The sequence below is a fragment of the Bubalus bubalis genome, chromosome 15 (genome assembly GCF_019923935.1).
Source record: "Bubalus bubalis isolate 160015118507 breed Murrah chromosome 15, NDDB_SH_1, whole genome shotgun sequence".
NCBI lineage: Eukaryota > Metazoa > Chordata > Mammalia > Artiodactyla > Bovidae > Bubalus > Bubalus bubalis.
The window spans coordinates 12,143,456-12,163,312 of NC_059171.1; the positions used below are offsets into that span (position 1 = coordinate 12,143,456).

Below are 19,857 nucleotides of genomic sequence, written 5' to 3' on the forward strand. Positions count from 1 at the left end.
ACCAATTTTACAGTTATTCAAAAGGCTAAATATTAAATTCATCATGACTCAGAAATTTTACTCTTAGGTATATACCCAAGAGAATGGAAAACATATGTTCTCACAAAAAATTGTACATGAATGTCCATAATATCATTACTTTGTAATAGCCATAAATGTCCATTAAATGATAAATGGATATTCAAAAGGTAGCATATTCACACAACGGAATATTATTCGGCTATAAAAAAGGAGTGGAGGACTAACAGCAGCTACAATATGGATGAACCTTGAAAGTATGATGCTAAGTAAAAGAAACTATACACAAAAGGCCACATGTTATATGACTTCATTTTTATGAAGTGTCTGTAAAGGCAAATCTATAGAGACTGAAAATAAATTAGTATTTGCCAGGGGGTGGGAGGAGAGGAAAGAGTGGCTGCCAGCGGGTACAGGGTTTCTCTGAGGCTGGTGAAAGTGTTCTGGGATCAGACAGTGGTGATGGTTGCATATTTTTATGATATATTAAAAACCAAAGAATTGGCCATTTTAAAAGGGCAAATCTTAAGATATGTGAGTTACCTCTCATACATTACAAAGAAAAAAGGCAAAAAATGACCTATTTCAGAAATGTATCATACAATTCTTTCATCTGGAAGCCCCTGAGAATACAGAGCTGGGGATAATTGCAAATCTTCAGTAAAAGAAGTCTGTAGATGTGTAGTTCCTTCTTCCTTCCTTTTTTTCTTTCTTTCTTTCTTTTTTGGAGGATATGTTAATAATGCAAGGGTCAACCTCAGGGGGCAATAAGCTTGTTTTGTGCCTCCCTGACTTCAGGTAAGAAGTTCTTTGAGTGGTACAGATGAGGGGACTGGGACAACTCCACGCTACCACTGGAATAAAGAGCTCAGAGTACATCTTACCAAGGCCAAGTTTCCCACATCATCTCCACAGCCAAAGATGGAGAGAGAATGAAATGCTTTTTTTTTTTCCTGAGATGTCAGATTTTATTTTATTTTTTGCCATGTAACCTACTTTTTAACTTAAATTGAAGCACAATATTACATGGGCTTCCCTGGTGGCTCAGATGGTAAACAATTCACCTGCAATGCGGGAGACCTGGGTTCGATCCCTGGGTTAGGAAGATCCCCTGGAGGAGGGTACGGCAACCCACTCCAGTATTCTTGCCTGGAGAATCCCCATGGACAGAGAAGCTGGGAGGACTAGCCCATGGGGTCACAGAGAGCCAGACAAGACTGAGCAACTAAGCACAGCACAGCACACAACATTACATGAATTATAGGGGTGCAACATAGTGATTCACGTCTAAAGGTTATATTCCACTAATAGTTACTACAAAATATTGGTCATATTCCCTGTGTTGTACAATATATCCTTGTAGATTATTTGCTGTTGTTCAGTTCCTAAGTCATGTCCAACTCTTTGCGATTCCATGAACTGCAGGACACCAGACTTTCCTGTCCTTCACTATCTCCTGGAGTTTGCTCAAACTCATCTCCATTAAGTCAATGATGCCATCCAACTATCTCTTCCTCTGTCATCCCCTTCTCCTCCCGCCCTCAATCTTTCCCAGCATCAGGGTCTTTTCCAATAAGTCAGTTCTTTGCATCAGTATTGGAGTGTCAGCTTCAACCTCAGTCCTTCTAAGGAATATTCAGGGTTGATTTCCTTTAGGATTGATTGGTTTGATCCATTGCTGTTCAAGGGAGTTTTATACATAATAGTTGGTACCTCTTAATCCCCTGCCTCTCTCTTGGCCCCTCCTCTTCCCCCAGCCTGTCACTGATAACCACTAGTTTGTTCTCTGTGCCTATGAGTCTTTTTTGTTGTAGTCACTAGTTTGTTTTGTTTTTCAGATTCCACCTATAAACAATTTCATACAATATTTCTCTTTCTCTGTCTGATTTATTTCACTTTAGCGTAATACCCTCAAAGTCCATCCATATTGCTGCAAATGGCAAATTTTCATTCTTTTTATGAAAGTGAAACTGTTAGTCACTCAGTCATATCTGACTGTTTGCAACCCTATGGTCTGTAGCCCGCCAGGCTTCTCTGTCCATGGGATTTTCCAGGCAAGAATACAGGAGTAGGTTGCCATTCCCTTTCCAGGGGATCTTCCCAACTCAGGGATTGAAGCGAGTTCTCTTGCACTGCAGGCAGATTCTTTACGGTCTGAGCCACCAGGGAAGTTCTTTTTATGGCTGCGTAGTACTCCATTGTGCATGTGTGTGTCACATGTGTGTCAGATATTTTGTATCCATCATCCACTGATGGACACTTAGCTTGCTTCCATATCTTGGCAACTGTAAATACTATTACTATGAATATTGGGGTGCATGTATCTTTCTGAATTAGTGTTTTCATTTTTTTCACATATACCCAGGAGTGGAATCACTGGGTCATGTGGTAGTTCTATTTTTCGAGAAACCTTCATACAGTTTTCCACAGTGGCTGCACCAATTTATATTCCCCCAAAAAAGTACACGAGCAATTCCCTTTTCTCCACATCCTCACCAACCTTTGTTATTTGTGCTCTTTCTGAGGATAGCCATTCTGACAGCTTGAGGTGATATCTCCTTGGGGTTTAAATTTGCATTTCTCAAGACTATATTTTCAGGGATCATTTCTAGAGTTTATTAATTTACATTTATCTGATGATTAACAATGTTGAACATCTTTTCACGTGCCTGTTGGCCTTCTGCATGCCCTCTTTAGAAAAATGTCTATTTCAGTATTCTACCCATTTTTAAATTAGGTTGTTTTCTGACGTTGAGTTGTATGAGCTCTTTGTATATTTTGGATATTAACCCCTTATCAGTTATATCATTTGCAAACATTTTCTCCCTTTCTGTAGGTTGTTTTTCATTTTAACAATCATCTCTTTTGCTGTGCAAAAGCTTTGGAGTTTAATTAGGTTTAACTTGCTTATTTTTGCTTTCATTTCCTTTGCTTTAGGAGACAGATATGATTTATATCAAAGTGTTCTGCTTATGTTTTCTTCTAGGAGTTTTACGGTTTTGGTCTTACATCTAGGTTTTTAATCCATTTTGAGTTAATTTTTGCATATGGTGTTGCGTGCATGCTCAGTCACTTCAGTGGTGCCTGACTGTGTGACCCTATGGACTATAGCCTGCCAGGCTCCTCTGTTCATGGAATTCTCCAGGCAAGAATACTGGAGTGGGTTGCCATGCGCTTCTCCAGGGGATCTTCCCAACCCCAGGGATTGCACCCACGTTCCTTATTTCTACCTGCACTGACAGGCAGGTTCTTTACCACTAGCATCACCTGGGAAGCCATATATGGTGTTAGGTAGCATGATATACTCGACTAGAACATGAGAACAGCAGTGTTATAATATCTGTTATGCCATTAATTTATTTAAGCCTCAATTTTCCTATCTGTAAAACAAGCAATTGGTACAAAGAGTCTCTAAGGTGTTTTCTAGCACAAAGACTCTAAGATTCTAGAAGGAAATCCCCTTCATCTCCTACTTCTCCTCTGTAACACACACACCCATACGCAAGAGCTTTCAGCCATGACAACAGGGCTCTCATTTCCTGCCTACAAGAGATAAGCTTTGTAACATGACTGATGGAAAAAGAACAGAAAACGACGTGGAGCAACCCAAGGAATGATTTTACTGGCTGGGATCCTCAGAGACTGTGAAAGGATCCTAAGAAGCAATTTCTAGGTCTGTGATGTTTGTAAGTTGGAGATTGTACAGTTCAGTACAGCAGAACTATGTACAGTTCTGATCCTGTTCAACGAGATGTGGACCTGTACTCAGAGAACAGCCATTCCTTTCTGCCCGAAGAAGTGACGGCAGACTCTCTGGCCCACAGACAACTTTTGCTTTGATTATAGGATGCTTTTTTTTAACTGTGCCAATATTCTTAGATTTTGATTCTTAGGAAATATTTAGATTCTTAGGAAATTCTACATAAAGATAAAAATGTCTGACTTTTGTGGAAAAAATCATGAAATCCTGTAATACACAAATTCTGATTTGAGAAAGTATCTGGAATTGCCCTGAGCCTTTGCCCTGTGAGGCACCCTCAGTTAGTCCCGCTCCCCACTGTTCCCTGTGTCCCACAGGCTGAAACCAAGTGTCAGAAGACTTTTAGTTTCACATTTGCACAGCTAGGGGATTTTCTACATCTGTTTTTTGCTATTGCCTTTCTGATCCCAAGATAGTACCATTCATCATCTACCTGGCCCCTGTGGGTAGGTGCTTTCAAACCCAAGCCCTGGATTAGCAACTGTGAGAGGAAGACTCTCCAGTCTATTGCTCCAGACTCATGTGGCCACTGTCTCTTAAACATCTCCACCTCACTAACCCCACAGATTAAATTCAATAAGCCTAAAACTTATTTTGCCATAAACTTTCCCTCCCCTCCTTCTCTCGCTCTCTGAGTGACACCATGAACCAGCCAGTCAAGCCATCCAGAGACCCTAGAGTTACCCTCAACACCTTTCTCTCACTGCCTGCACTCACTCAGTAACCAATTCCAGCACGTGGGACCCCCTCGCGTTGCTCCCACCCCTCCTGTCCCCTCCACTCCCATTTATACTTGCTTAAACCAGGCCTCCGTCATGTCCCACTGGTTCTATGGCAAACAGTGTCCCAAGACCCTTCCCGCCTCCAGGCTCACTCTCCTCATCATACACTCAAAGTGATCAGAGAGCAAGTCTGGGCAAACACAGCCTAACTCCTTCACCCCTTCCTTAACATCCCAGGGGGCCCTGCCGCCTAACACAGGTTAAACAGCCAGTCAGGACCCCCACGCCAACCCCCGCCCTCAGCAGTCTCACCTTCTCCTCACAGCCTCTCCCACCCTAAACCACCTGCCATCTTTCATTTTCTTGCATAAATGCCTGCCCCCATATTTTTTTTTCCATCTAGTCCTCAGGGCCTGCTTTCTGTTTGGGAGTGCCTGGTCAACTTTAAATACCCAGTTCTGGGGTCCAGTGAAACTTTTTCTGTTCAACGACTACCCTCCACTCTTAAAATCGACCACTCTTTCTCTGCCTGCACTTGGCCCCCTCCGCAGCCCCCCAGACTCCAATCAGAACCCTCCAGTGCATTGTTTGCCTTCTTGTTAGTCTCCTTCTGCTACCCAAGAGCGCTCCAGGGGCAGAATTGCTGCTGGTCTCATCCTGCACCCCCAGAACCCAGCACAGCATCTTGTAACAGTAGGCACTTTCTGCACAGTTCATAAAAGGAGATGAATGTGTGCCCAGCCCACAGCATTCTTACCAACTTATGAAGCATAAAACACACAAATGAAAAGGACTTTCCAAAGGTAAATGAGAAATCTCTAACTAAATGCTCCCTGGCGAGGGAGACAGTGTTAGTTAACGAGATCTTCCCCTAAATGAGCCCTCGCCAGAGACTCCCAACCTTTTCCTGGCATCCTCTCCCATTTCCCAGCCCCCTCCGCTTTGCAGCCCTGAACGGAAACGTGATTCAGGCCCGCTCCTCTGGGGGCTGGGGGCGGAATCTAAGAACCTCAGAAGTCAGGATCCTTCCTGTCTCTGAGGCCTCCGTTCCTACCTCCTTCTCCAGGCTCGCGGCTTCCCGGCCTCACTGGCCTTCTGCCAGAACCCTAGGCAGGCCCTGCCCTCTCCCAGCACAGGGCAGGTGTTCCAGCTGTGCCTTTGCTGGACTGCTCTTCTGTCTAAGCTCTCAAAGCATTTGCTCCTCCCTCAGGGCCTGACTCCCCTAACTGGAGAGGTCAAAGCCTCTGTAACACCCCACGGCAGGGGCACAGAGATACCTGTGCACCCCCACCAGCTCATACAATAGGGCCACTTCGCACTGATCTGGTACCAAATGAGAGAAGGTGGGATGAGGCAGTTTTCGGTCCCTCCTCTGTGGATGGAAACTGTCCAACAAAAGAGATGTTTGGCACTTAAGAGAAGGCATACCCACCTCAGACAGTAGTTTGGCAACCCCTGTTGCTCCCCCAGTGCATGGAGCAGGGGATCACGGGCATCCTCTAAGGCCCATCAAAGCCTCTTTAACCACTCCAGGGCCAAGCAGGCTTCCCCAGGGGGTTCTGACCAATGCAGTAGGATGTTTTTCTCCCTCTCTCCATTATGTTTCCAGGATTATTTCAGTGCCCCTAAAGCTGAAGTCTCTTGCCCCTCAAGCCCCTGCCATCCACCCTCAATCTGAGGCTTCTCAGTGAACAAAGTGAACAAGATGACTGCCTCCCAGTGTGTCTCGGTCAACGCCTGGGTCGGCCTAGAGACAGGCTCAGAGGAGGCAGTGAAGAAGGCAGGTTGTGTGTGTGTGTGTGTGTGTGTGTTAGTTGCTTAGTCGTGTCCGACACTTTTTCAACCCCATAGACTGTAGCCCACCAAGCTCCTCCCATAGACTGTAGCCCACCAAGCTCCTTCGTCCACGGGATTCTTCAGGCAAGAATACTGGAGTGGGTTGCCATTTCCTTCTCCAGGAAGGCAGGCTATTTCAGCACTAAACCAGAGAATCCGCATCTTCAAATGCTGCAAGCAGCCAGCTCACGGAATAGACCAAGACTCAGATAACCACCCCCTTCCGAGACTGGTTCCCCGCCCACCCCCAGAGAGTGGCGGAGCCTACAGGCCCTAAGGTCCCCACCTCAGGGATGGAAGATATCCCAGATACCACTGAGAAAGTCCGAATGAGGACGCCTGGTATTACTGAGACTGCTCATCTCTTGGCTCCTGAAATCATTCTCCATAATGAAATCTCCTAGGCCTCTATTTTATTTCTGGGTGTCCAGTAGATAAAGGAGTAAAGTCCACGGAGAGAGCCTGCAAAATCAAGATGACAGGGAATAAGAGTAGCCCTTACCTGGAATATGGGTTGACTCGGTTCTTGGCCTTCAAAAATTGAAAATTCCATGGGTTTTAGGGGTCCACTAAACTTTCCCTCTTGGCCATATCCAGTTGTCTGTTAAAAGATGAAAGACAAATAGAAAATTAGCAACACCATGTACTATGAATGTATATGGGCCACTTGATGATTTTCTTATGGTTCTGGGAGTGATATATGAAATCTAAGATTCTAACATGGCTCAAAAAAAAAGTGAAATCAAGTCAAAATAGGCAGGAAGGGTTCTAATATTTGCTGAGGCTCCACTATGTCAAGATGGCTTGTCAGCAGCCTAGCATTGCTTTTCTCATTCAAGGTGATTCAAGCAATCACCCTGGGGGCGGAAATTAACACTGCCGTGTTTTCAGTCAGGCTCACAGAGAGTTAGTCACTTGACCGGAGTAGAACCCATGAGCAGTTGACATGGCACACACACTAGGTTATAGCTGAAGGAAAACTGGTGATCGTCATCCCACAGTGCCACTATGCCGTTCAATTCTACCTGGTTGATACCAGCTTCTTAAAACCCCTCCATTCCACTCTTGTTAGTTTATAAGGAAATCCATGGCAGATTCCCCAGCATGCTAGAGTTCAGGCACCTCAAAGACAATTGAATCCATAAGGGGAAAAAAAAATACGTGGACCTGTTTAGTACAATGCTTGCCTGGCACACAGCAAAAAGAGCTCACATTCGCTACGCTAGCATACGCTGAGCTTTGTCCTAAGCACATTTAACCACGTTAACAATCCTACATTTATCATCACTAGCTCTGTTTCACCAGCAATGAGACTCAGATGCAGAAAGGTTAAGTCATTTGCTCACAGTGCAGGAAGCAGGATTTGAACCTACAATTCCAGACCACTCTTAGCTGCTCTAAGCCACTGCCCCACTACCCACTAGAAAGAGCACAAGTGGCTGAGACAGCCTGGCAGGAAATCGGCATGGAGGGTGTGCAAGAGGGCACATTCAGCGGTAGTTCCTGCCCTCCCTTTGTCTCCCACCAACAAGGATCACTGAAGGAAATCTCGAGGCAGAGCAGCACGCAGGAAGGGACCGCCAGCTATAAACCCACCACAGTGGGCACCCCTGGAACGAGGTATCTAGCACAACACCCAATGCCAGTGCCCCTCCTGAGTGGTCCTTCCGCTCTCCTCTTGTGGTGGCAGTCAGGGGTGGGATGGATTAGTATGATATGGAAAGTTAATGGTTTGGAGAACTGCACAGGTAAAACAAAAAAAGAAAGAAAAACTGGGGAGAAGAGATTTATTCTGCATTTCCTTATATGGAGCAAGTACACTCTTACTGCAGAAACACTGGAGATAAATAACCCAAAAACAATTAGGACAAAATGATGGGGAGAAAATATCTTGTACTATGGCTCATTAAACCTTGACTGAGTTGATCTGGGTGTCCAACAAAAAAGCAGTAGTAAACAAGAACACAGAGGTTTTGGAATTTGGAACTTCCCTCCCCTTCAGAGATGTAGTGGACTCTTGGGTTAGCTGCCCCCGCAGCCATCATCAACCTCTATCCCTTGGAAAGACAAATGATCTCTTTCCCAGACTCCTTTGCAGGAAAGATCATGGCCAAGTGACTCCATTCTGGTTATTGAAACAAAAGGTGGAGTCTGCTAGATTGGGGTGTGGGTGGGGGAATGTTTCCAGTCAAGCTTTTGTTCTGATGAGAAGGAGACAACAGAGGATGAGATGGTTGGATGGCATCACTGACTCAATGGACATGAGTTTGGGTAAACTCCGGGAATTGGTGATGGACAGGGAGGCCTGGCGTGCTGCAGTCCAAGGGGTCACAAAGAGTCAGACACGACTGAGTGACCGAACTGAGCTGATGAAAAAGGACAGATGTGGGTGGCACGGCCCTTCCTCTTTCCTTGTTCTTATTCAGGCAGTGGTCCCCTGTCTGTAGCTGTGGCAGCTGTCATGAAACCACGGGGGATAAACCAGCTCAGATAATGGTGGAGCAAAGATAAAGAAGCCCAGGTCTCTGATAATATCACAAAACTGCTAAACCTGCCCAGGACTGCCCACTATAGGATTCTTGTTGTCTAACAAAAAAATAAATCCCTGTTGACTGGAGACACTCTAAATATGCTCATAGCTAAAGGACTTCTTTGGAGAAAGCAATGGCACCCTACTTCAGTACTCTTGCCTGGGAAATCCCATGGATGGAGGAGCCTGGTAGGCTGCAGTCCATGGGGTTGCTAAGATTCGGACACGACTGAGAGACTTCACTTTCACTTTTCACTTGCATGCATTGGAGAAGGAAATGGCCACCCACTCCAGTGTTCTTGTCTGGAGAATCCCAGGGACAGGAGAGCCTGGTGGGCTGCCATCTATGGGGTCACACACAGAGTCGGACATGACTGAAGCAACTTAGCAGCAGCAGCAAAGGACTTCTTAACTGACACAATAACTATACAGACTCCTAGCTCATCAGTTCCTTTCAAGGTGTGTCTTCCTCTGAGGGCTCATCTTCCCTCCCACTTCTGTCCACATCTTCTCCAGCTCCAGCTCCAGCTTCTCCTCCCTCTGGAAGGCAGAGCACAAGAAGTGGGCGCCGTGGTGGATACAGAATGCTGCTGCTGCTAGGGCAGTGCTTTTTGAGGGGCTACTGCTTAATAGCACACTGCTTTCATCAGCTTTCTGCTCACATCAGGAAGCAGTCTGTCTTGTGGCTCAGCTGGTAAAGAATCCACCTGCAATGCCAGAGACCTGGCTTTGATCCCTGGGTTGGGAAGATCCCCTGGAGAAGGGAAAGGCTACCCACTCCAGTATTCTGGCCTGGAGAATTCCATGGAGAATGGAATTGAAATGGGGAATTCCATGGACTGTATAGTCCTTGGGGTCGCAAAGAGTCGGACACAACTGAGTGACTTTCATTTCATTTCATCAGCTTTCTGCTCACATCAGGAAGCAGTCTGTCTTTCAGCTGATCACACCAGTGCAGCCCCTACAGGAAAACCATGTCAGTCAGGCACACCTCACCCACAAGCCTGCATTTTTCCTCTGTGGACAAGCCGGCTCACCTATCAGGAAACAAGGAGATGTCTCAGTGGCAAGGTTCAAAGTAGGGTTGGGTTCTCATATCAGGGCTATTTGAGCTATAAAAATTTCAAAATGCATGAGTCAACAAGCCATACTGCCAGAACTGGGAAGAATGTTATAGTGAAAACTTGTGAAAGAGTTGGAGGAACAAAACCCACCATCTTGCATAAAGAGGTGAAAGGTAGGAAGCGGATGGAACTGATATTTTTGTGTTTCCTGCTATGGAATGTGACCCTCCACACATGTCATTTCTTAAGATCCTCACCAATATCAGGGAAGTCTCTCAAGAGAATCCCCCTAGCAGAGGCACAGATAGTTGGTGTTACAGTGGAATGGTGCCGACGGGGCTGGACTACCACGCCCCAACTCTCACCAAGTTGCCCCACTGCCTTCCAGGCCAGCAAAGGACACTTGCAATTGTCAGATCTGCCTGCCTAGTAGCCACCTTCATTGCACTTTACACCAAGAGTTCTCTGTGTTGGTTATACAGTAAGTATTTCAAGCTCTCTTCCTTCTGGAGGAAGCAGAGTCCCAGGCACAATTCTAATACAGTTGGCTTCTCCCTGATTTCCTTGCATCCCTACTCAGCACTCTCCCAAATCCTCTCTTCAGTGCCCTTGCAATGTGTCCACACAGTGTTCCTAATCCCCTAAGAGAACCAGTTCTCAGAAGAGAATGGCTGAGCCACTATAGTATGGAATAAATGGTAAATATCCTCTGCTAAATAAAAGCCTGATGCCGAAAGAAAGAAGCACCAAGTGAACTTGCAGTCTTCACAAGAGAGGGTCTGGGCATAGGGGTGAGGGGGGGCAGAAGAGACATGGCTCCTCCCAACGGCCCTGAGACCCCAGCCCACAGGTCGCAGCCTCCCTCCTTCGCCCAGAGACAGCTGTGCACGTGGCCGTCTCCCAGGCAACGCTCTTGCTGCCAGCAGTGGTTTGGGCTGTATTCCTCACTCCAGGTAGAAACTTCACTATGGTGAGAGTAAGGAAAACGAAAGGAAGGAAAAGGAAAACTGCTTTTCACCCTCTATCTAGGAAGAAAAATGCATATCCCCATTTCAGATCAGAAGCTGTTGAGCCTGCTAATGTTAAATTATCATGAAAGAATCTTCTCTGTCTTTCTTAGAGCTCACTGTTGTTTCTTAATATAAATCCATAATTATGTATTTAATTTCTACCTTGTTCCTGGCACTGTGCTATGTGCTGAGGCTGCAAAGATGACTAAAACACAGTCTTCCTCATGAAGGTCAGGGTCCATATGAGTGTAATCCCTGAATATTTAAAATGTGGTAGTAATAATTATAGCTAATATTTATCAAGTCCTTAGACTGTGCCAGTCACTGATCCAAGGGCTTTGTATGATTTCATTTAGTTGCCACATAAGGCAAGTCGTCTTGTTAGACCCATTTCACAGGGCAGAAAACTGAGGTTAAGAGTGTAGTAACTCACCCAAGTTCCTATCACCAGTCAACAGCAGTGCCAAGTTTGAACTAGGCACTGATTTCACCGTTCTGCCATAATACAGATAGCAAAGCACATATGAGAAGGTAGCAACAGGAGTGAAGCCAAGTGGTGCTTCTTGGCAGTCCTGGGGACAAGCTTTGAGCCCCAGGCTGTGAGGATGCGTAGTGCTCATAAGGTTCAGACTGCAGCTTTTCCCCTCAAGAGGAACGCTTTGGTAAGTTTACAAGTACAGCTGTATGTCACTCTAAATATTTTGAACTGTGTAGACTCTCAGGGGCTCTCTGGAACTTGAAATTCGATGTTATATTCGGGTTTTCAAAGAAAGGAACCAAGATTAGAGGTAGGAGGATCTAGTAGCTTCCTTCTAAGGAGAAAGCAAATGCTTCCCCATAATTTTGCTTCATAACACAGCAAATCTGGCACATATATGACCCTTATGAACCTCACGACAAAAGGGAAGACCGCATCCCTCTATCTACCTGAGGTCTGGGCTGGTTTCCCCACGTTCCATTCAGCTCCAACTTCTAGAAGCCTGAGTCGATAGGGTTAGCTCGACAAGTGACCAAGGGCAAATTTGGCCAAAAAAAGTCCAAGCCATATATGGGAACAAAAGTGCAGAGCAGAGTCAAAAATGGAGAAAATGCTTTTCTTAATTTCAGTGGTAATTTAACGATGGTTAAAGAAAAAATAAATAAAGTCAAGACTAAGGGTCAGAGACTAACACATGTATCAGTATACTTTTCTTTCCAGATTCCCTGAGCTGGATGTAAAAGCCTAAAACTGAGTAGATGAATTGTTTAAAACTTGCCCGTGAAGGGGCATTGGCTTATAAGAGCTGGGGAGAAAGCATCTCCCTGGTTGAAAGTTAGACATATAACTTACAGCCATTTCATCAAAAATGGCCCATTAGTGTAAGCTGTGTGCTTTGTTCACGATAAGTTAATTTGATAGACTTTTTTGTTTAAGTGATGATAGCTGTTGCTTCCCCGGTATGGGCTAGAAATATTCCACTAAATAAAGACAGAACATTTCTCTTCTCTTACCAAGTAAAGTGTAAGGAGACACAAGCAGTGTAGCTGGGCTTGCGTTGTCATAATTTTCCTTATTCAAACTCCTGTGAACAAACCGGAGATAAGTTGATTAGTTCCCCTCCTATTAAAACCGTGTTTATCCAAGCACAAAGGATCCCTGGACGATATTCAGTTATAAACCTCGTAGGATGGCATCCTTGAAGGCCAGCCTCTCCTCTGCGGAACAGCCTGGACTTCCCCAAGCCCCCTGATACCTCATCCACAGCAACCACAAGTCAATATCCCGAAACAAGCTTGTGCTAACTCCAATTTTACTGCTTCACTTTATCACTCTTCTTCACTTAAAGAGTCTTAAATGGGGACTTCCCTGGTGGTCCAGTGGTTAAGAATCCACCTTTCCATGCAGGGGACGAGGGTTCAATCCCTAGTCGGGGAACTAAGAGTCCACATGCCCGGGGGCAAACAGAGAAGCCTCAACTACTGAGCCTCTGCTCTACAATCAGAGAAGCCCCCACGTGCCGCAATGAAGACCCTCATTATATGGATGGAGGAGATGCGCCAAATGCCAGAATAACAAGATGCTGAAATTTTAGTGGTTCTGATTCACAGCTGCAAATATGTGAGAGTGTTCAAGGAGGAAGAACCCAAGCATGTTCCCAACCCTTCATTCAATGACCTCACCAGCCGCCTCTTTGGTCTTCTAAACCTTGCTGTTAACTGTACAATACACCAAAGGAAAAAATGTGTTTATAACTCCCAAAGCAACCCAGTGAGAATCCACACTCTGCCCCTCTTCTCTCCTACTCAGTATTATTTTTCCTCTTTCCCTGTGCCTTCACGTTTCACAAAAAGTATACCTTTCATCCTAAGATACATCATGACTAACTGATCTTTTTTCCTATTCTTATTTTTTCATGACTAACTGATTTTAAGATCTGAGACAAATTTTCCACATGGTCTGTGAAGCAGGACTCTTGCCTATCATAATATTGGACTGCTAAAACAAAACAACAAAAAAACAAGGAAATGAAGAATGTATTCACTTCACTAAAATTCCAATTATTTTATTGCCTTGAGGAATTGTAGATGATCTTGTTTTACTTCTTTGTTTTTAATTTTTTAAAGTTTTCTACATTGAACTTACATCACTAATATAATCGGCATGGGAAAATGGTTATAAAATTCTAACTATCTAAAAATTTAAACCCTGACAATTTTTAATTCCTTACCTTTGGACACCTTCTATTTGAACTTTAAGAAAGATCAAAGTACTACAACAATTTAGCTTAACAAATGTCCTGGGAAATAAAGATAGAAATTAGTGTTTATTAAGGATCATCCCTGGTGGCTCAGACGCTAAAAAAAGAATCTGCCTGCTGTGTGGGAGGCCTGGGTTCAATCCCTGAGTTGGGAAGATCCCCTGGAGAAGGGCATGGCTACCCACTCCAGTTTTCTTGCCTGGAGAATCCCATGGACAGAGGACCCTGGCGGGCTACAATCCATGGGGTCACAAAGAGTTGGACATGACTGAGCGACTAAGCACAGCACAGCACATAGGGTAGATCAGTAGAGGGACCTCTACAGACAGAATGGCAGAGGCCCAGAAGGTGTACTCTGAGTCAGAGAGTCTGGGCCGGAAACCCAGTGCAGCCTTTCGTTAGCTGTGTGGCCACGTGGGTACTACTTAATCTCTCTCTGTGCCTCAGTTTACTCGAATGGAAAATACATAGCAATTGCTCAATAGTGAGCGAGCACTTTTACGAGTTTCTCACAGCCATAACGAATTAGGAAATGTTACTCTTATTTTATTCATGAGGAAACTGAAGTCCAAAGTTGAGCCATTCACCTAAAGACACAGCTAGGAAGTGATACTGCCCTGTTGCCAACCAGATCTGTCAGAAGCCAAAGTTCAAAGAACTTTTCCTCTCTCTGCTCTACCCTGTACTGTGTGATAGCCCAAGAGAGGCAGATATAGGTATAGAGATGTACATATTGTTTGCGCATGCTGTGTAAATGAGACCAATTGTCCCAAGGCTACAGCTATTTTAAGAAAGAGCTAGGACGGAAACCCTTCAGGACAGTTAGATCTGTAAATTCTGTGAATGTTTAGAAATGAGCTTTTGCAACAGAATTAGTCTGGTCTATGTGTCCAAACATCATTTTAGAATTGGCTCCTTGTCAAACACAAACAAGACATTTTTTCTACTGCTTTAGACTACTTACATGGTTTGGAAACATACAGAAACAAATAACAAGCCCAGGTTCTAGCATACTACATACTAAAATGAATAAATTGGTATTATTAAATCTAACTAGTCATTTTCTTGTATTAGTAAAATGAACACGATCAGGTATCGACCAATATTTGCTTAAGAGAAGTAACATTTGGGGATCTTTCTCCTCAGAACTTTCAGCATCAAGATCTTTTAAACGTTGGTCCCCAGTTGCTCTTCTGGCCTTATCTCCCACACCCGCCGCACCCAGGAATGCCGCCGAGCACTCCGTGGACTTTGCACCCAGCTTCCCTGTCGTCACGCTTTGGCACTGGCTGTTCTTCCCATCCAGCAAAGGGCCCCACCCAGGGTAAATGACAATTGATATTTGCTGAATCAAGCTGGATTGAGATTATGTGTTCTCATTTTTCCTTACATACCTGACCATCTAGGGCCAATTTATTTATTTTAAAATCACTGAATTTAACAATTCTATTATGTGCCAGATACTGGGCTAAAATCTGGGAAAACAAAATAAGGGATATAGCATCTGCCTCATGGAGCTAGAAATTACGTCCTTCATGCAATCTCTCTTTTTTCCAGCCAGAAGCTCTCTCAAAGCCCCTCCTGCTGCTGCTGCTGCTGCTGCTGCTAAGTCGCTTCAGTCGTGTCTGACTCTGCGGGACCCCATAGACGGCAGCCCACCAGGTTCCCCCGTCCCTGGGATTCTCCAGGCAAGAACACTGGAGTGGGTTGCCATTTCCTTCTCCAATGCATGAAAGTGAAAAGGGAAAGGGAAATCACTCAGTCGTGTCCGACTCTTAGCGACCCCATGGATTGCAGCCTACCAAGCTCCTCTGTCCATGGGATTTTCCAGACGAGAGTCCTGGAGTTGGGTGCCACTGCCTTCTCAAAGGCCCTCCTACCTGCATTTTATTTTTTATCACTTATTTACATGTCTGTGTTGCTGCCTCTACTAGAAAACAAAATCCTTCAAAGCAGAGGCCTTATTTTAAAACTATATATTTTTAACCTCTCCCAGCTCTTCATACTATGGCTTGCATATATTACACTCTCAACAGATGTTTATTAAATTCTGAAACATTTGTGATTGTCTAACATTGGTATCGGAGAACGCAATGGCACCCCACTGCAGTACTCTTGCCTGGAGACTCCCATGGATGGAGGAGCCTGGTAGGCTGCAGTCCATGGGGTTTTGAAGAGTCAGACACGACTGAGCGACTTCACTTTCACTTTTCACTTTCATGCATTGGAGAAGGAAATGGCAACCCACTCCAGTGTTCTTGCCTGGAGAATCCCAGGGACCGGGGAGCCTGGTGGGCTGCTGTCTATGGGGTCACACAGAGTCGGATACGACTAAAGCAACGCAGCAGCAGCAGCAACATTGGTATTCTATGAATTTCTCCACTTAGTAAGAGCTTTCAGAATAAACAGAAAACATTAAAGGAAACTAACGAGATCTAAAGATTTATTTTGATGCACAGTAATACGTTTTTATTGTTGATGAAAAGGATTATTTCTCTTTTAAATACACAAACAAATTTCTTCTCAGTAAATAGGTTAAGAACTGATCGATATATACCATCTGCACTTAAAATGATTTTTTAGCACTTCCAAGCTTCCAAAGACATGTAAGTTGAATGGCAGAAAAGCAAATTAAAATAAATGCCTTATTTTAGCTAGATGCTCAAACAGGCCACCGTTTGAGGTGCTTAATGAAACCTAAAAAGTAAACAAAGCATTAAACTCATCCTTTATTTTGTTATTTACATTTGGTTTCACCCCTCACAGAAAGGTTTCCAGTGGGAAACAGAAGTAATTGCTTTCCGTTCCCATGCCTAGGGTCTCGTGATTTCTTTGTGGATGAATCAGTCACACAATGCAATTGTTAGATTGGCTGGTTTGGATCCTGGCTCCTCCACTGACTCGCATCTGTAAAGCGAGGATAATAGTATCTACTTTGGGGGCCTCAATAAGTGAATATTTTGAACAGTTAATATTTTTTGTCAAATAAAATTTTCTTCTGCCACCCAAGTTTATTAGTCAGAACTTTAAATGTTGTCCTACAAGACAGCTCCTGTCACGATTCCCAGCTTTCGATGGCCCTGGTCACAAGGATACTCGAGACGCAGACTTCACAACAACACCCGCACGGCCAAAGGAAGCGGCCAAGCAAAGCCTTTGTCTGAATGATCCAAGGCAAAGTACCCCACTGCTAGGATTATGCCGGAGGAGGACTCCGTCCTCACAAACAAGTCTCACCTATCTTTGTTCTTCACACAGACATAATTTCACTAATGAATATTACATCCTGGCTGGAGGGAAACCATGGTTTGTAACTGAAATTGCCTAAAACCACCAAGCCATACACACTAGATAGACTACTTCACCAACCCTACTTGGCAAAGGATTGGAGTAGATTTCCAGATAATTCAGTGATGTTTTGTCTGAACTATCTGAAACAGTTGATCCAACCATCTGCTAGGAATTTTTGCTGTCAGAGTTTCCCTCAGGCACAAAGACTAAATTCACACAGTTTCTATGCAACTATCTAAGAGGCCAAGTACATCCTTAGCAACAGAGGTCAGAGGTCTGGGAGAGTTTTGAAAAGCCACCACCAGTTGCTTTAACCGTGAACAATTTACAAACGCGGAATCAGGGCTGCTGGCCTTGATAATTAGGGCTGACGGCTTCGTTTAACTCACCACAGCCCAGAAAACACTGAAACCCCTCCATGTCCTGAATCTGTGTCCAGCCAGGATAACGACACAAAGGCAGCTAACATTGACTGGAAGCCCTTTGTCTCAGCACATGCTGAGACTTTTATATAATTATTGATTTTTTGTAAGAACCCTATGAAGCAGACGCTGTTAAAATTTATCTCTTAAAAGGGCTTCCCTGGTGGATCAGCGGTAAAGAACCCACCTGCCAATGCAGGAGACATGGGTTCGATCCCTGATCTGGGAACATCCCACCTGCCTGTCTTGGAGCAACTAAGCCCGTGTGTCTCAACTACTGGGTCTGTGCTGTAGACCCAGGAGCCACGACTACCGAGTCCAGGCCCTAGAGCCTGTGCTCCACAACAAGAGAAGCCCCTGCCATGAGAAGCCCGTGCACCACAACTAGAGAAAAGCCCGCACAGCAATAAGACCCAGCACAGCCAAAAATAAATATAAAATTATTTTTTAATGTAAAAAAAATTTACCTCATAAAGATCAAAAATCAAAGAAGTTACAAGACACTGGTCCAAGATCACACCGTCTGGCTAACTTCACACCTATGCTCTCATTCATATATTAGTCTCTCTGAAAGCACGAACATCCTTACAAATAAGACGCCTGGTGTCACTGAGTCGGTTACGTATCTTGCTAAAATTTCAAAAAGTTTTATTTTTCGCTCCATGGCGGCGCTTCCTCCTCAGACGCTAACATGCGTCCGCCTTCTCAGAAGACCATCAGCTCTGGAGATCCGGCTCCTACCACACAACTATTTCTCTATCGTACCCTCTCCTCAATCACTCTCTGACCTTCACCCCCCTAGTTTCTTAGTTTTCAGTCGAGCTAAGTGTGATGGGTTGAAAAGTGCCCCTTGCCTCAAAATTCATGTTGGAGTCCTGACTCCCAAGTACCTCAGAATGTGATCTGACTCAGAGACTCAAGTCTTCACAGAGGTAATGCGGTTAGAATGAAGTCGTCAGGGTGAGTCTGCTCCAATGACTGGTGTCCTCATCAAAAGGAGGAACTTGGCCGCAGAGACACACGTAGAGGAAAGACAATATGAAGGGCCACGGGGAAAGACAAGCCAAGGCGAGAGGCTGCAGACCTCATTGTCTGCAGGAGTCAGCCCCGCAGACACCTTGATTTTGGACTTCAAGCCTCTAGAGCTGTGAGACAATAAATTTCTGTTGCTTGAGCCACTCTATCTGTGGTACTTTGTTATAGCATCCCTACCAAACTAATACATCAAGGGGCCCTAGTTTTGACTGACAAAGGCACTGCCATCCTAGGACAGAGGTGGCCTCAGATGGGGCCTCATCCAGTTACTATATAGGCAGTGGCCACTGCATCCCAGGGGCTCCACTCCAAGTTGATTGAGTCTCCTGCTGGGCTCCAGTGCCTCCAAGAGGTATTTTTAGACTCCCCTGTCATTTCCCCATTTATCTGAATAAGGATGAGGAATTTCTAGGTCCCAGGTCTCAAAACCTGCAAGTAAATCAATACACAAGCATTGATTTTTCCCCCTCTTACAAAAAGCTAAGTAACAGGCAAACCTTAAATCAAGTCAGCCATACTCATCCTTTTTGTTTAAAAAAAGAAAAGTTAAAGGCTTTGAATTAAAGTAATTCACCATGCTCTAAGGCTGAACAATGCATTTCCAAAGAACAATAAAGGTACAGAAGGAGAGGGCTGCAAAATTTGCTCTCTAATATCATAGGTGATGTGGCCAAGGAAAGAATGTGACTAGAATTCATAACACCATCAGGACCAAATAATAGAGCCAAATATTCTGTGTGCCATTTAATTCACCTCTGCATTGTATATTGCTAAGAGCAGCATAAATTGGACAGCAAAGCCAGATATGAATAAAAATCAGATTAAAACTTGCTCACATTGTTCATCAAGTAATGTTCAGATCAATCATGCCCATCTTTGTGGTCTTCTTGCTCACAAATCTCTGGCACCCATTATATCACTTAAGGTTTAGAAAAAAATCACAAGAGGATCTGACCAATTTGCATTCTTGGCAAATTAAGGACCAAATTAAAGCAGCTAATAATAAGCTAGAAACAAACAGGAAGGTGTAAAATCTGGGCTGCTGCCTTCCACTTCAGGCTGATTAGAAAGGAGGAAGGAAGGTCCAAAGAAGGAAAAGGAAGGGTGGCTTGCCCTCTCCCCACCCAATGCACACATAAAGGCAGGCACTTTGTTCTCTCACTGAATTTTGCAATTGAAATATGCCCATCTTTCAGCATACGAAAATCTGGATTTACACGTATGCAAAATGGAGGGTGATTTTTTTTTACTTAATCAGTAGGTGAATAATTGGTTATACAGTCTTATGAGAGGCTAGAGGGCTCCTCTTAAAATATGTTAAATTTCTCTGATTGACTTAAATACACATTTTAAACCTAATTATTAAAGAAAGTAATAATGAGTTCTAAGGACTATTTCAGGAAGTGTGCTCATACTTACCTCCACCCAGCA

At 44.3% G+C, this 19,857-nt stretch overlaps 1 protein-coding gene across 4 annotated transcripts in view; it reads right to left on the reverse strand.

Annotated features, from left to right (window-relative positions):
* The window catches only part of CDH17 (cadherin 17), an 86,216-nt gene that overhangs the window by 53,476 nt on the left and 12,883 nt on the right, over positions 1-19,857 (reverse strand). For all 4 annotated transcript variants that reach the window (XM_006076287.3, XM_006076285.3, XM_044928532.1 and 1 more), the window contains 2 exons: positions 12,432-12,502; positions 6,839-6,937 (listed from right to left, as the gene is read on the reverse strand). In XM_006076287.3, coding sequence (XP_006076349.2) covers positions 6,839-6,937; positions 12,432-12,482 — 150 coding nt within the window. In that variant the 5' untranslated portion in view covers positions 12,483-12,502. The remainder of the gene's footprint in view (positions 1-6,838; positions 6,938-12,431; positions 12,503-19,857) is intronic.